At 36.3% G+C, this 18,535-nt stretch overlaps 1 protein-coding gene across 2 annotated transcripts in view; it reads left to right on the forward strand.

Annotated features, from left to right (window-relative positions):
* The window catches only part of vps50 (VPS50 EARP/GARPII complex subunit), a 203,357-nt gene extending 195,028 nt beyond the window's left edge, over positions 1-8,329 (forward strand). For both annotated transcript variants that reach the window (XM_007259800.4, XM_007259801.4), the window contains 2 exons: positions 2,222-2,411; positions 6,475-8,329. In XM_007259800.4, the coding sequence (XP_007259862.3) occupies positions 2,222-2,411; positions 6,475-6,594 (310 nt within the window). In that variant the 3' untranslated portion in view covers positions 6,595-8,329. The remainder of the gene's footprint in view (positions 1-2,221; positions 2,412-6,474) is intronic.
* The last annotated feature ends 10,206 nt before the right edge of the window (positions 8,330-18,535 follow it).

Consider the following 18,535-nt stretch of genomic DNA (forward strand, 5'->3'; position numbering starts at 1 on the left):
GAAAACAAAGTTTGTAGATTTAGGATACAACACAGACAGAAACTTTACTATCTCTAGAAGTAAATCTCTATTTTTTTTTTTTGGGTGCAAGATACAGTATTTCACTATAGAGTCTTTCCAAACTAAATGGGTTATTGTTCAAGCGCGCAAGTCAATTATGTGCAGTGATAATTGCAGTTTTGTTTTCATTATGTAATAAAAAAAATCTGATTTTGGTTATATTACAGGCTTTAATTCTCTGAAATGTATCATTTGTAATGCTACTAAGATGATACCGAAAAATGTACAATATATATGAGGGTAATTTGTATAAAGCACATAAAAATTATTCGTAAATCTATAATGATGTAACATTACTTTTCTAGAGTTAACCAAGAAATACAGTGCTAAATAAGTTAGTAACTGTATTGCTAGTGTTTTTTGATATTTTCAGTTTTCAGGAATAATATATGATCAGATTGTGTAAGAGACCTATTTTGACCTAGTTGAACACAAAATTATAAACAGACATCATTGGTCTAGTGTTACTTTTCCACAGCAAGCGATACACCGTAGGTGTCTGTATTGAACTGAAATTTTGCACAGCACTAGTTTTAAACTATGTTCCAGGTTAGACTTTACACCGTAAAATATAACTTAACCTTTATTTTGCTGGTGTAACTCTAAACTGGTGCGTTTTGTTTTGCTTTTTAAACACGCAGTGCCATCAACTTCTAGTAAAAGAATGTTTATAGGTTTGTGGTCAATAGTAGTATAAAATAGAAGGTGAAGTGAGGCTGACTTTCTGTGGAAATAAGCACTTAAACGCTGATTTTAGGTTGTTATCTGCTAATAGGATTGCCACACTATTTTGTTTTGCATTGATTTCTTTGCAGGCTTTGATGGTCACCCGGAGTTAGGATGCAATCATCTGAACACTTTAATACCCTGTTTATACCTGATGTGGCTTTATGTCTTTTCTTTCGGTGCCTTTTTGTGAAATAGCCATAATTCTGTCTCCTACACTGTCTTGAAATACACTGATACGCTGGCTTTGTTTTCACAGGCTTTGTAGTAATAATAATGGTAGTGTATTGGATCCTTTTGTCCTTTGCTTCCTTTATGGACACTCACTGAACGCTAATGCAGCTTAAATGTGTCCTGTGTCTTTGGCTTTGCCCTACCCTGAGTAAGTGGCGGCAGAGACCCACCCTCTTCTCCTTTGAGCAATGATTCATTTTTATTTTTACATTTACAACCCATTACCTCCCCCATATTTATTTATATATTTATTGGAGACCTCCAGCAGAGATTTATGATGAATATCAAGGTCATGTTTGGTGTTGAATGAGTTTGAAAAAGTGTAAGTTATGATTTGTTGCTTATCGATCATAAACCTGGGACCTGTGCTGTAAAAATATAAATAATAAAAGAAGAGTGCACTTCTGTGGTTCTCTATTAGTATCTATCCAGGACATAATTTATCTGTTAATTCTGATTGAATTAACTGTATTTGAAGAATACTGTATTTGTTTTCAGTTATATCCCTAGTAAATAGTTCACTGACTTGGAACAGGAAATATTATTGTGTCCAATGAATTTTGACCTGTGGGATGTGTGTGAGGGGTCTTCTGTATTGAATGTGGATATGATTTCTGCTAGATCTGCCAGCTTGTCAGTTCACACTGACAATTCTAATCAGACACCACCAGTCAAAATAACCACCACCCAATGTGCTGTCCACTGTGGCGTGGTAATGCCTTCTATGACGTATCCCTGATAGTTATGCAACACTCTGGATCAAGGATGGATCAATGTTGCCGATATTATTGCACACAATACAATATTCCACACCCCTACTTGCAATGAGCATCTTAGCATTTCCAAACCATGTCCTGAGGAGGCAACACTTAATGATACATTAACATACTGCTGTCTCATGACTTTTGGCACGTCAGTTAAAGTACTTAGTCCCTCATCTCTTAATGTTAATGTTCTAGTTTATTGTGGAAAATCTGACTACGTCACAACTCAAATTTTAAGTACTGATTTGTTCTAGACATAACATTATAATAAATGTTTTGGTGAAAATGTGAAAGGTGATAAACGAGTAAGACAGTAAATTTCAGTCCTCTGCAAATCCACTGTGCTTTTTTCCATGAAAATGTGCAAAGTTAATGAATGCAGCTCATGAACCCGTATGTGTCTGAAGTCTTCATTCCTCTCCTCCACTGTCTGCCAGCTATGCTAATGTGAAGAAGTGCAGTAACGAGGGACGAGCCCTGATGCAACTGGACTTCCAGCAGTTCCTCATGAAGCTGGAGAAACTGACTGACCTCAGGCCCATCCCAGATAAGGAGTTTGTGGAGACCTACATTAAAGCTTACTACCTGACTGAGAATGACATGGAGCAGTTCATCAAGAACCACAGGGTAAGGAGGAGCCCAGTATCTTTCAGCACATCGAACTGTGTATCATTGCTATCAGACAAAAGCAATGCACCTCCAAAATGGTGGAACAAACTACCTTCCACTACCAGATCAGGAGAATCTCTCTCTATCTTTAAGAAACTCCTGAAGACAGAGCTCTTACTCTCTTAACACTTCTAACTAACTAACTAATTCTAACCTCCTTTCCTTCCTCCCCTCCTTCACTCCTCTATCCTATTATCTCCCTTTGACCTCCTTTAGGCCCTATCTAAAGATGTTTTTACCTTTAACTTCTATTACTTTTGTAATTCACTATTGTAAGTCGCTTTGGACAAAAGCGTCTGCCAAATGTAATGTAATGTAATGTAAAATAGCTTTACAGGAGAGGGAATAAAATCAGAATAAAACTATAGAAAACAAATAAATAATAGACGATACAAAAATCAAAAGAAAAGTCCTAAAACTCTATAGATTCATATAAATTTGAACATATACAGCTTTGGAAAAAATTAGAAGATCATTTCAGTTTCTGAATCAGTTTCTCTGATTTTGCTCTTTTTAAGTTTATGTTTGAGTAAAATGAACATTGTTGTTTTATTCTATAAACTACAGACAACATTTCCTTCATATTCCAAATAAAAATATTGTAATTTAGAGCATTTATTTGCAGATAATGAGAAATGGCTAAAATAACAAAAAAGATGCGGCGCTTTCAGACCTCAAATAATGCAAATAAAGCAAGTTCATATTCATAAATTTCAGAAATTATATAATAATATCTGGTGGAATAACCATGGTTTTTAATCACAGTTTTCATGCATCTTGGCATGTTCTCCTCCACCAGTCTTACACACTGCTTTTGGATAACTCTTCGCCACTCCTGGTGCACAAATTCAAACAGTTCAGCTTGGTTTGATGGGTTATGATCAAACATCTTCCATCCATCTTCTAGAGCTATACATACAATTGTAATTTCTGCCTGGATGTTTGGGACGACTAGATGTATAGCTAGATATACTTTGAAAACTAGAAATTCTAAAATTAAAAGCTGAAAAGTATGTTTTTCTTAATTGCTATAAAACTTTCCATCAACATTTTTTGCATTCAGAGAAATTTAAAAATGTAGACATTATTTATATGACATAAAAAAGTTTAGATAGAAGATAGAAGTGTATATATTTGCTACTGTAAAATATTCCCAAAACATATGGATAGAAATATTTTAAAAAAGATTTACTCCCAGTAATTTTGGAGCATTTCTATTGGCCCATTCATCATGAAATGTTAAGAACAACTCCCAGATTTACATAACATAAAATAGTCAAAAACTAGAAAAAAAAAATGGAGATCTTTGCCTTGCTTTTGCTGTCAGATACTCGAGCCTAATCACCCAGAACTACACATTTGTCATAAGTCCAAGAATATATATTGAATTCTTACTTTTCGTCATAGGCCAAAGCTGATGAATCACTTAAGATTTGTTTTCTTGTAATATTAAACAGTATATAGAAATATACATTCATATTATTTGGAAAATTTGCTTTCCTTGTGTATTTTTACATTATTTTGTGATTTTTTTAAATAATGATTATAATTTATGATTATGATGATAATTTATGATTAAATGTATGGTCTTGTTTTATTGTCACTACTATACTTTTGAATCTTTAAAGTATACTTATTTATTTAATACACTTAATTTATTTAATACATTTAATATACTTATTTACTTTAATTCTGTAGTACTATAGTCCCTTTGTCTGTACAAAGCATTGAGGTTGTTTCTACAAACTCAGACTCTTTCCCTCTTTAGCCACAGGCCAATTCTGGACTCGTCATGTCAGGCCAGGAAACAGTATCCATGTTTTCCTTAACAAATGGCCTCCATGGACTTTCTGTGAAAGTTCTACCTGGGCTGATTTATTCTCATAAAGTCTGAGGGAGAAAACATGGCTGATGACAATTTCAGTGTTTTTGCGTATAGCAAGTGAAGTTACAAGGAAGTTTATGAAAAATAATGCATTTCCATTCACAACAAATATCACCCATAGGACCACATTTTTGCTATATTATAGGAAAATGACTGTGTTGAATCCTATAGCTGTCATAATGCTGAAAATGATATGTAATGCTATACACATATAACATTAAGCATTACTCTTCTTTAGGGACATGAAATTACAGCAAACTAAAAAAACAGAAGCTTTGAAGTAATGAATGTACTGTAATTAAATAACATGGAATGAAAGAATGGAATTGTGGTATTTTGTCACGTACTGAATAAGACAGTCGTACCTTTGAAAGTAAGTGTCTTTGAAAGCTTCTTGCATTGCTACATTGCATGACTTCTGCCTCTCCATCAAGATTATGCTGGAATTGTGCCACAGTGAAATGTAATCACTGTCCATTCATGGCGTCCTATAAAGAAACGCAGTGATGTACTTAGCATTCAGCTGTGCTGTGATGAGAGCACTGTGCGGAGAAATGGAGTGGTAAAATGTGGATTGCTTTTTCTGTGGATTTTTATTCACTTTTGAAACAAACACAGCATTTAATTCACAAAAAGCAAATCCCACTAATTGTTTCTCAGCAAACCGAACAAGGGATGTTGAAACAATGTAATGAATTTGCTTTTTATTTTGAATTTATTGAATTAATTGAATTTATATGCTTCAAAATTATTTACGCTTTAAGATTCATTATAGAATATTTCCATAGTGCCGTAAGCACTATTTGAATGGGATTCATTTGCATAAGGTCCTAGCGTTCTCTTTTTTTTTTTTTACAGAGCTCTGTTTTCTTCTGATCATTTTAGTCTTATCTGTATTTACATCTCTGCTTTTCCAGGCAGACGCTGCCTCATGTCCAAAATCCCGCCAACCCTCTGCTCACTGACGTATTTAGTCTCTGAATGCATGCATCAGTGCACATCTGGTGTACATTTTTTTTTTTTTTTTTACCAAAATGCAAAACTTTTTTTTTTGTCAGAGCCATCAGCATTTGATCACAGCTACGAATGTGGTCATGTTATAACACAAATCAAACATGTTAAACATGTGATATTATTGCTGTTTAGATTCCTCATTTGCAAGAGGAGTTTAGAATGTGTCTATTCAGTATTTAACAACTATTTTGATATGTTAAATAAGTATGCAGCTTTTGTTAGTGTGAAAAATAATGATTTTATTTTACAAGCCTATTTGCAACCCTGTTATTTTATCTCAAAATGAAAAAGCTGTTTTCCTTTCATGGAATTTCTGCTATGACTGGCCGTTTTAAGGCACCAAAACACACAGAAATTGCATATCACAGCATAGTTTTACCTCAGCACTGTAGCAAAAATGCTGAAATTATTGTACATAATTATTCCAGAGTGTTGTGTGACATTGCTGTTTTCTTTGTAACTGCTTAGCAACATGTGCTGTTAGCAAACTAAAGAGTTCATAGCCTTGTTAGCTTTAGGCCTAGTAACCAAGTCTTACTGGTAAAAAAACAAATTAATGTGTGTATAGATCTGATTTGGTAGTCAGCTGAGATAGTCTAGTTTGTTATCAAGAGTGAGAATGAAGGAAAGAAATGATTAGCTCATTGATTAGGCCAGCTTTAGCTCATAGTCTAGAATCAACACCCTCTCACCTTCCCTAGCTTTTGAGTCATTATCTGCTATATTCCCATAACTAGCAGTTACGGAGTCTGGAAGTGATGTGCTGCTCTCCAGTATCAACAACACCTTCTCTTGATGTGTGGGTGTGTGTAAATTTTACGTTAACATAAATATAACAAGTCAGATTTGTTAAGTAACACTATTGGGATTTTAGATTTGGCCCATTTTACAGCCCTGTTTTTGTTCTTTTGTCTGTTTGCCTTTTTAAACAAAGAGACAACAGTGTTTAAGGTTTACATTATAATCATTCCCATGCACCAAACTTTATTCAGCTATGCCAAGGAAAACAGTTTCATACAGGCACCTTCAGATTAGAGTTTTTGTCCAGGGTTTGTGATGAACATCTTTCAGCATGCAGACACGTATTTGTTTAATCCATTACTGTGTGTTGTGTTTGAGCAGGAATATTCCATGAAGCAGCTGGCCAACCTGGTCAACGTGTGCCTCGGCTCCCACATCAACAAGAAGGCCAGGCAGAAACTCCTCGCAGCTATTGATGACATTGACCGACCAAAAAGATAAACAGCAGCCGGGCGCACGGGCAAAAAGTGGAATCACAGTGGGAATCATATACACGGTTATTAATGTGCAGAATATTCCAGCATGCAGGACTAGCATTTTATCTTCAACAAATGTTTCTGCTGCTTTTTTTTTGTGCACAACTGTTGTTGTTTTTTTTTCTTCTTGTTTTGCGAATGTAACCAGCTTTCACTATTACACCACAGGACACTGGTCTATTAATAGCTCTTTCATAGCTGCACATACATCAGTTAACTGACTATCCAGATGAACGAGTGAATGACACTTATTATTATTAAAATATAAATGTAAAAAAATATATATAATAAAAATGAAAAACAATAGGAGATGCTGATGGTTCAACAAGGATCTTTGTGAGCCTGAGAAACTCTATTTGTAGGTGAAGGTTTGATGTTTTCAAATGTTGCATGGACACTTAAAAAAAATGCTGAAAATTATTCATTTCTATCCATTGGAGGGTGAAAAAACCTGGGATTAGGTCTGTCAGGATAATTATTTTTTATGGAGGGTATTTTGTCCTAGAATACCAATATTTAAATATTGATAGTCAATATTATAATAGTTTTAGGTCTATTGTATGCCATTTATAGTGACTGAAATATAAGAAAAAATGCAATTATACCCTATTAGTGAGCAATTGCATTTGAATTATTAATAGTTTGGAAAATGTATGTTTTTTGGCTATTAATATAGCCTGTTAGAAGTTTGCAGTATATATTCAAATGCTGTTTATTTTAGATAGAAAGACTGGCCATAAAAAAGGTTCATTCTCATGAAAAAAAAAACACAATGTGCAATATTGAGGTCTGAAAAAATGATTGAGGTCATTTCCATATATTACACAATAAGTCATTAATGTAATTATCGTGACAGACCTACCTGGGATGCCGTCATGTGTGATCGTATGGTTAGTATGTTTGTTTGTTGAACCCTGTTACTCTTACTAATCTGTCTGCTCTGTGTTAAAACATATTTAGTCCTTTCGTTTTGTTTTGTTTTGTTTTGCTTTTTAAAAAAATAAATGATTTTATTATTATTTATCCCAATGATTCATATGTATGTAGTTGACTGATGTATCAGTCACAGTTTGGACAGTTCCTTTTTTGTTTGTATTGTTTTTGTTTGTTCATTTTCACAAAATAATATCAATCTTAAAGTTTCGGCTGCTCTTCCTGTACTTGTATGTGTAATTCTACTCTATGAACATGATAACACTTGGCTGCAGGACGTCAGTCTACACAGGGTGTCCGTGACGCAGACGGTTTATATACTGTATATGTGAGTGGCAAAACAGCATTCTATTTATTTCAGCAGCTACTGTAATTTTGTACACCCAGGTCGATCCAGCAAACTTGATCTGTAGATCTGTCATAAAAGTAGAATTATCTTGCTGTTACTCTGTAGTGGTCTGAAACAAAGTATTACAGCACTGTCACTCAAAAAAAAACTTGTATTTCCACAGTTTGTGGTCTAATTTGTATCTGGCATGATGATAGAACCAATAGACGCTCTCTAAAATAACTTGATGTGAATCTTTTTTTTTTTTTCCATCGACTTCCATTTAAAATTAAGCAAGTTGTTTCTTCTCCTGTAATGTTTTATTTTAGAGATACAAGGTTTCTGTGTGACAGAAATGATTACATATGTATTTTAATAATTGATTAACACAATGAAGAAAATAACGTCCACGAAAATAAATACACTAACATGAATGTTATGTATCTGCTTGTGCCATGTTTTTTTATATATATATATATTTATTTTCTTTATATTATTATTTTTTTAAAAAGATCTGATCTCAGTGGTCTGAACTGTTTACATTGTTCTGCTTCATTTAATTATACTATCAGCTTAATCAGTTCAGCAGAACTTTCTTTTCCCATTATGTTCTTTAGGGTGTGAGGCTGCCGGAGGGGAAATAGGAAGCAATCTGTTATCCTGGGGTACGAGCATTCGCCAGGTAGTGTCAGGAAACTCCGCAGGACTACAAAAGCTTTGAACAGCAGCTCTCCCTCCGGATCTGCTGTTGGATGCTCTGGATGGAGCTGCAGTATCAGAGCACAGCAGATTGATGACCATTTATTTCCGCAGTTTTTTTTTTTGTTTTTTTGTTTTTTTTACCTCTGCAAGTTTAGTGTACCTGTACAACTGCTTTTAAGGGGCAGTATCCAAAAAGTTAAAAGATTAGTTATAATATTTTAAGAATAAAGCCATGTGTTTTGGTGTTTTGCGAATAAATTGACAATAGTTCAAGAATAAAGTAATATTTTGAGAAAACAAAATATGTATGCTATGGCATTTCTAGAATACAGCATATATTCCATCTTTTTCTTTTTCTTGAAATATTTCATATTTTTATCTTCAAATTTAATATAATAACAAAAAGGAATGCCTTTTTTGTGCCAATAAAGCCCTATTGTATACCTCAACTTAAAAGTCCTACCCCCATATCTCTAAGGACCTTCAACCTCAGCAGCAGCTTCTCACATGTAGTTAAAGTCTAGCTGTTGATGCTGCTATCGACATTACCCTTTTTCACCCACTCAGCAATACACGTTAATCCTTTGTCGAAACTAAACCTGTACGCTCTAATTAATTGGCTTTTTCTCTTCCTGTACAGCTATAGTTTAAATAGAAAGCTGAAGATGGAGAGGCTCTATCGATCTGGGGGATGAGTCACAGAGAGAGAGGCGTTTTTATGGCCTTTTAATGGCCCTGCAGGGGTTTTCGGGACGTCTGGAGGTAAGAGTGTGGTCCAGCACAGCGCAAGGCCAACTGAGAAAGCTTTCTGCTACCACGGCCTTTTCACAAAACATTAAGCACCAACATTTATCTTTCACCATTCTAAAAAATCGGAGGATGCAAAGTCGCATAGAGGGGATTTCTTCAATTCTCTAAAGTCATATAAAAGAACTTTCGCAACTTATCGTCAGTTCAAAGTCACGTCATTGTGTTTCCGTGAATTCTCTTTAGAAGAAACGTCCTCCGTCAATAACATAATGTAAGACAGCTACAGACCCAGCTCTTCGCAGTCCTCTGTTCATACACATACGCATAGCACAATATTGTGGCCTTCATAAACAATTAGTCACTGAAATGCTTCTCCTCTCACTCCCACACAGAAATGCGAATATGGAATATCAACAAACAGAGGCAAAGCTGGCTCCACTGGAGTGTTTCGTTACTGCCGTGGCTGGCATGCTGGCATTCCCCAGCACAGCTTCATCACCCACCCACACTCAGCCTAGTGCACATGCCTCATGCTCATGATCAAAGGTGCGCTTTTTCAGCCCTGTGTGTTTTGGACAGCAGCACTCCTCCGACTGTTGATGGACTCTGGTTCGCCGCCATATGGTTCTGAGCATGCTGGTATTTTATCACATGAACGGAAGACTGAAGAGCATGTTTTTGGAATGCTTTGGCGCTGTCATCCAGGCAGCTGATTCGGAATGAAGTGGCAACGACATAATAATGAATTTGCCCTGCTGTTAGTGAGATAGATAGATAGATACTTTATTGATTCCAGAGGGGAAATTCTAGACATCCAGCAGCAGGTATGTATAATACACAAAGTTACAAAAAGATAAGATATAACGATACATATAAATACAATAAAAAAAAAAAATTAAAAGTATAAAAGTACAGTGTTTAGTGTGTGTGTGTGTGTAATGGAGAATGGAGGTAGTGCAGTTGATCACAATAGACAGTGAACACCAGTTGATGTGCATAATGTGAGTATAACTGATGTCAGCCATACAGAAAGTGCAAACACAGTTATATAAATTTAAATTTAAATTTAGCAAAGCAAAAGATCCGTAAACAGTAGATGAATTAACTAGTGAATGAACTACTAGTGCAAAATAGGGTAGAACTGTAAAAATAGTGTTATGGGCATCAGCAAGACTGAGAGTGTGTCCATAGATGGGGGTGTGTCCATAGATGGGGGTGTGTCCATGGTGTGACCAGAATTGCTGGAATGAAAAAGTGTCACAGAGTCTTCAGTTTGCTGTGCTGAGAGAAGAGTTGAACAGTCTTATGGCCTGAGGGACAAAAGACTTTCGGAGTCTGTCTGTGGAGCAGGACTGGGACAGCAGTCTGCCGCTGAATTAGCTCCTCTGCCTTGTGATGGTGCTGTGCAGAGGGTGGTGAACATTGTCCATGATGTTCAGCAGCTTGCTGAGGGCTCTTCTCTCTGCCAGTGGTGTTAATGGGTTTTGTCCTGCTGAAGCAAATAAATGCACATTATTTTCTTTCTATTTATTTATTTATAATATAGTTGATATATTTCAGTCCTGGCTGGCATAGTGGTGCCGCACATCTCCAAAGACCTGGGGTTGAGGGTTCATTTCTTGCTCTGATCACTATCTGTAAGGAGTTTGGTGTGTTCTTCCCATGTTTGTGTGGGTTTCCTCTGGGTATTCCTGTTTCCTCTCACCTCCCAAAATCGGTGTGTGCATCTGTGGTATGGACTGGAACCCCGTCCAGGGGATATTCCCAGAGATGAAAGTCAGATGAAAGTCTTAATCTGTAGTTCTCAAGCTTTAAGTTCCAAGAAAGAATCAAGCAAGTCAAGCAATGTACATAGAAATTCTAACTTTCCAACCAGTTTCCACATCAGTCATGCATTAATGTGTTTATGAAAAAGTAAAAATGTTTTAAAAACTTCACATTCAGACTTTTATTCATTGTGGCTGGTTATGGATGAAGTTGGCTATTGTGGCGGACATGTCACTGATTTTTAAACTGCAAATCACTGCTCTAATCTTTCTAATGTTAATTATTTTTGGTGTAATCGCTTCCATTAGCGCTTACTCACATGTTGCACCTTGGTGGTCTTCTGATTTTGGGTAGGTTACCAGGTCTGGGCACATTAATGTAGTAATCCCCCAGTCATGTTTCAAAAAAACTAAACAAAAAAAGCAAATATATAATAATTTGAAGTCCTTTCAAGTCATCTGTCTCAAGGCTAAGCCAAGTCTCAAGTCATTTATCAGTGCTTCATTCTTAAGCCTCGAGTCTCAAGTCCTTAAATTTGTGACTTAATTCTGATTTGAGTCAAATCAGAACTCAAGAACTCAATGACTGCATGGCAATAGATACAGGTGTTCTCCTCAGTATCTGTATGTGTATGGCAGTTTGTAAAATCCACAGAGCTCACAATAAGTGCTGCAGTTACTTCACTTTCTGTCTGTTTTTCCTCTCAAATCCTCCTTTTAGAGACTCATGCTCTAATTAACCTTTTTAAAGCTTTTTGGTCTTTTGTAATTGTTCTGTTTTCCCCAATTAACCTTTAACAGACTAATGAGCAATGCATTATATATCCACCTCTGACATGCGTTTGTAAGCTGCATCCAGAAGCATTTTAAGAGTGTCTGCAAGTCTTCCTTGTGGGTCTGATGAGGTACTCGTCGTTTACTGAATGAAACTGAATAATATGGGTTGTATGGGTGCTGCAGCAGGTAGTGTGTGTTCCATATAGATCTCTGGTCCTGGGGTTTTGCAGTTGGGCCCACATATTCCTGCTCAATAAGTTTAGGTAGCTTCTGGACCAGTTTCAGAAGCAGATAAGAAGATGAGTAGATGGGGGATGTTGGATGGAGCAGTATGTTATTAATGCTGTTGCAAATTAAGTACTTCTTTAAGTCTTTTAATAGCTCTGGTTTGCATACATTCACTGTCATCTGTCTTCTGGCAAGTGCTGAGTATATCAACACTGGAGCAGTACTGTGTGCAGGTCATTCTGGACCTCTAGTCTTGTTGGAGACGTGTTTGACGGCCTAAAGTGATAGCATGTTACCTGAGGAGAGATGGACTTCTGGGACAGTGCACAGAAAGCAACAGATATTCCTCTCTCCATCTGTCCTCCACTGAGCTGGTCCGGCAGTGAGACTGACTGACCCGAGGACCCGGCTGACCTAATGAAGCCTCCATCACTCAGAGGCCAGAGCTCCTCACCATGGCAGCAGCAGGGTGGGCAGGGCCGGACTCAGATGGGGTGGTGAACGCTCACTAGGGAGAGCTGTCGCTCACTTGATCTGTCAGACAGTTTCTTTCCGCACCATTTCGTCTCTTCTTAAAGGGCCCATTTCTTACAAAAAAGCAAAAAAAAAATAATAATAATAAATAATATATAAAATATGCAATAGAAACCCCAACCCCTGTAAGATTTATTTATATTTTTTACCAAGTACTTCTATTTTTGTTTGTTCCTTACATTTTAATAGTTCAAGTTTATTTTTTTTGTAATATCAGTTTAACACAGCTAAACAATGTTAAACACAACACAAGTTAAAACACAATGGCACTTCATCATTCTATGTATATATATTGTCCTTGTCTGGAACAACCTAGCTGAAATATCCAGAGAACATTCCCTAGACCAGCATATATTGTGTCTTGTGTTGTAGACCAGCATTGCTTTGCTGATTTAGCTGGTAACAATATAATATCGCGTTTAAACACCGGCACCTATTGTTTAAACACACAAGCATTTTTTTTTAGCTTTAAGCACTGTTTGATTTTAAAGCACACCAAAAATGCTCCACACAGCATTTCGACAGTGCTAAATTAAATTAAAGCCATATTAAGGCCACAAATAGCCAGGGAAAATCACACGTGACTCGAAAATTACACAGAGATAAGCAGCCAGTCTTTTGGTAAACAAACAAATGCTAAGGCTAACTTACCTTAGTTACTGTTGTAGAAAAGAAAATGAAAGGTGGGTCAACACCCACCTCTCGTCCGGGGTACAACTCCCCTACGTGTTCGTTTGATAGAGAGTCGCAGACAGGTGGAGTGAAGTTGAAAGCAAACCAAGTATTTATTACAAAGTACTGAATATTCAGGAGAACCCACACATGAAAGACCGTCTAACAGCCGTCCCAGTATAAGTTCTGACCCCCCTCTGATCCGACTCCATGTTTATACCCCAAATGACGCGAAGCCTGCTGATGAGGCGTTGCTAAAATCATCTCATGTTAGTATGCATATTCTCACGTGTTAGTGTTCAAGTTTCACAGGTCTGACCGGACCACTAGTGTTTGGCCTTGATTGTGTCCAGCCGGACAGTGTGGTATTGTTTTAAGAATTGACTGGGTCCAGTCAGACAGTGTGATATTGTTCCAGTAATTAGACAGTGCCGCCCTCCCTATGTGCGCGCGTCCTCCCGCTTTGGTAGGTGAAGGACTTTGCACGCACAGAGAGAAAGGCCGCACTGTTCATCCCGAAGCCTCCTTTGTATCAATTTAGTTCATCCAGAGTGCACTAGCTGATGATTGATGGTCGTTAGTCAGAGACATGCAGTAAACGAAATGCTTCAAGCATGAGCTACACAAGTCTCACAATAGATCTCATGTGTTATATGTTAATGTGTTAGTGGCGCGTGGTTAGACCGCCATACAATAGACCCTATGTGTTAGTAAACGCCCTATGTATCGTGTGGGTTAATTTGTCATAATAAAGTCTGTGTTAGTCACATGCCTGATCAAACAGTGTTTTACTATATATGTAAAGGATATATTGTGATTATTGGTTAATCTTCTATATAAATGCGTGTAAAATACACTGTGAGTAAAAATGATCAAATGTAAGGTGAGTATTGGTTATGCATATAAAATACAAGGTTTCACACAATGATTATGTAATTATAGATACTAAGATAAGTAATCATAACTGAAAGATATTTGTCAATACACCCAAAGTGCAACAAACAGTTACTCTTCATTACCTAAGGTACCTTATGTTACCTCAGGTAACATAACCATCCTAGTTCTGTACAGCTTAAATCTTTTAGCTCAAAAACAGCACAGTTGTAAAAGCTAACTAGTAAACCAAGTTCCCAGAACTGAAAATTAAAGAATCCTGCCTTTCAATTAAAATAGATGGAATGCTGGGAGCTGCACAGGGATCTAAGGGATAAAAAGGGGTTTGGAAACTGATTGGGTAAAAATAAAATATGACTGTGTTTTGGTGCATGAAACCACACACATGTCATGAGAGACCTTTGTCTCTACAATACAAGACAAATACAAGACAAATGTAGGATATTGGTTGCAGAGGTCTGAACATATTGTCAGGAGTAATGTCAGACTTGAAGATCTACGATCAATAGAATGTCTAGAATAAGGAACTTGAGGGATGAGAGTACTGAGAAACGGTATTAGGAGAGGCAGGTAAAGCGTATTTATTCAGTGTGTTTGGACAGTTTTGAGTGAATACGGAACAAAAAGAGTGATGATGAATAGGAAATGACAGTGAGTGAAGAGCTTGTTTCCAGAGACTTCAGAGAAAAAAAAGTTGAAATGTCTGTGTGAAATCTTGGTGTTTTTAATAATATTGTGAAAAATGACAAACACTTGCAGATATTTGGGTCATCGTTGTGCTCTTTTGGTATGATAGCTCAGTGTGCCAGGAAACGTCTGCAAGTATTGAAAGCAGATGGCTTACATAAAAGTTATAAAAACTGAATGAGAAGCTAAAATTGACCTGAATGAGATTTGCTTCATTTGCCAATGAAGCTCATGAATACCTATAAATGCCCATGCTGTTATCCATCCTGGCAATTCACAGCTAGCCTGGGCCTTTAAAATAGCTTTACAGGGCATCATGTCTCTAATGCTTTACAGACGTTGTGGGTGTTGCTGTTGTAGCGTGAGATTTAATTATGAATATTTTATGGATGTTTCAGTGTCTGGGTTGTATTCGTGAGTATCAATAATCAGAGACCCAGGTGAGTAATTAAACTTTATGGGGCTCAGGTAATTGTGTGGATTTATCTGATATTTTGTGAGAAAGCGATCGGTCTTTATTCGGTTTATATCGGTTTTTATTACTATTAGATTAATGGCATTTAGATGCATCCTGTATTTGGGTTTGTTTAGATGTGACTCATCTTTTGTTGAATTAAATTTACATTTTGATTGAAGTAGCAAATGCACTGTGGCTTTTTCCTCTAGAGCCCCATCATGTGAGAGGGAGCTCTCAACAACCAGGGCAGCTGAGGATAAAGCAGGGGGGCTGTGGGGTCACTGATGGTTACTATTACAGGCAGATGCAGGGGTCTTAATCTGTGGGATCAGCTGTGTCACTTTGATTCTATGTCTAGGACACATAACTCACCCTTAGTCTTCCAATTCTCATCAGTCATGTACTTTACATACAAAAGAATTCAGTTCAGCTGTTTTACAGTGTACCCATTACTGTCACAGACATTTAGTTGTGCACGCACAGCTTGATTAATCACCATAGAAAAGCACTGTCAATATAACAGGACACTCTGGAGCAGCCTGAATTAGGAATCCAACTAAATAAAAATGTGTGGCAGAAAAATAAACAAATAAAATTGGCTAAAGTCTAAATTCCAAATACAAAACACATTTTTTTTATTAATTTTGCAAAGAAAGCTATTACAAAAGTACAGTAAAATATGTATTGAACTTTTTGACATGCCAGCAGACATACCAAAAAGCCATATTATTCTTTAGTATAAATTAAAACTCGACACCTATTGGCTGAACATAAAAACAGCAATTTTGCCACTTTTAGCCAAATAATGTTAGTTGTAGAATATCTGGTGAGATATAAAGCTTATCTTAAGCTCTCAATGCTGAATGCTATTAAATACTCCAGCAATGTTCCAAAATCTTGTGTCTTGGCAGAAAAGCAGAGGGTTTTACAGCAGCAACACGAAAACATCTCTTTATTATTACCATTGTTTTTAACCAATAGCTGAAATAGAGCAGCAGAGATTGTTTCCAAGCCATTTAAATAGGACTTTGAATTTTCTGATAGAGACATTACAAAAAGTGTAAGAACCATTTATGGTTCCACAACATTGTAGAACCAGTAGAACCGCCACCCAGAAAAGGACTGTTTTGATGGGGAACTGTATGTACTGGTATGTTTTTTTTTTTTTTTTTATAAAATAGTAAAAGCATATTTATTCTGCTCACAAGGCATATTTCAATGACGTGTAAACATAATCTGAACAAAAAGTATATCTAAATACTATCCAAATACAAAACGCATGTTATTGTCTGGTCTAAACAAGTCCTAAGTGTGCTTCATTATATTTCCAGTGTTGTGTAGAGGGGGTAGTAATTGTCCAAAATGGCCAGCAGCTTACTAAGAGTCCTTCATTCTTCCTCAACTTGTAGAGGGTCCAGTCTGCTGAAACTTTTAAACTAGAAGTTCTGAACTAATCCATTAGAATGATGTTTGTTATTTAGCAGGTTAGTTAGACTTGCTGTGACATGGAGGCTAATATTTTCATCATTCCCTCCTATGGCAAAATATCTGCATAACATAAAATTTAAAGTTGATTTATGTCAAAAGTTCACTTCTTATACAACTCATTAAAAAGGTTGCTAATGTAAATAAACAAACAAATGAATAAATAAATAAATAAATAACTTAATTAGGCAGAATTCAGAAACTAAAAAAAGTCATTAATACAGAACTTGATGTTTTAATTTCAGAAAAAAAAAAACATTTGCATTTCTTTTGAAAGCCAAACTTCCAAAAAAAAAAAAAAGAGCAGACATCATTATTTTCTTGACAGTCATGGTAATGCTGAGAGGACTATTAAATCTGCCAGCATCATTTAAAATGTAAAAATAATTCTTACCTGTCAATTAAACATTCAGAGCAGAAATTGTGCTGTAATTGTCTCACTGTGTCATGCATCATTCTGATTTACTTACTTTTACTGCACTGCATGTGCACACGGTAATAATTGCGCCAGTACTGGCATATTCTGCTTCCACGGACTGGGAGAAACTTACAGTGAAAACGGTGAAAAACGTTACAACTAATGGTTCATGTGAGATTCCATGTATTTCTAATGTTTGCAAACATTATATACCGCCAGGTACATAAGTATTTAAAAAAATGTTTTCCATGAGCTGTTTAGAAAGTGTAGACATTTTTTATAACAGTCCCTCCATTTTCACAGGCTTAAAAGTAATTGAACAGTTGATTAATGAGCAGTTTCATGGACAGTTGGGGACGGTTGTCTCGTTATTTTATACCAAACTGAGGACGTAAATGTGCTTTTAGCTCTTTGGCACTGGTAACACTGATGGGTTTGGATTCAATGGTGATTCTCTCACCTTAAGTACAGCGCCAGTCAAAAGTTTGGACACACCTTCCCATTCAGTATTTTTCTTTATTTCTATTTGCTTTATTTTCTACATTGTAGATTCATATTAAAGACATCAAAACAACTAAAGGAACACATATGGAATGTAGTATGTAGTAAATAAAAGTGTTAGCCCTCCAGAATTCCCTAACCTAAACCCAGCTGAGATGGTGATTTGAGGTGATTTTGGAAGAGCTGGAGATGCACAGCATGAAGGAAAAGCAGCAACTATTGTTTAGTACCTCCAGGAACTCCTTCAAGATGCTGAGAAAACTATTCCAGGTGACTCTCCCTCATGAAGACACTGAGATTAAAATACCAAGAGTGTGCATTAAAGCTAAATGTAGTACTTAGAAGAATCTAAATCATAAAAAACACATCCTGGTTTGTTTAACTTTTTTTATGTTTAGATATTTTTAATATCTCCTATATTATATTACAATGTGAAAAATCATGAAAAGAAAGAAAACTGAATGAGGTGTGTGTTCAAACTTTTGACTGGTACTGTATTTCTTTCGAATTCAGGTGGATCTTTTGAAACTAAGAGCGCTTTATTGATTACTGGACAGTGATATTGTTTTTCTTTTTGCTTTAAAAATAAGGTTATTTTGCCATTTGTATCAGTGAAATGTATTTTACTGCAGGTCATCCAGTAAAGCAAGCTTACCGCTGTCCTCTGGGGGCGCTGTGTTAAACTCAACTAGCTAAAGTTACAGGTGAGTCATTAAAACCAGGGACATCAGCAGCAGCTGCGCTTAACAAGCGCTGTCTCACACAGTCACAAAC

This window comes from Astyanax mexicanus, chromosome 3 (assembly GCF_023375975.1).
Source record: "Astyanax mexicanus isolate ESR-SI-001 chromosome 3, AstMex3_surface, whole genome shotgun sequence".
In the NCBI taxonomy this organism is placed as follows: domain Eukaryota; kingdom Metazoa; phylum Chordata; class Actinopteri; order Characiformes; family Acestrorhamphidae; genus Astyanax; species Astyanax mexicanus.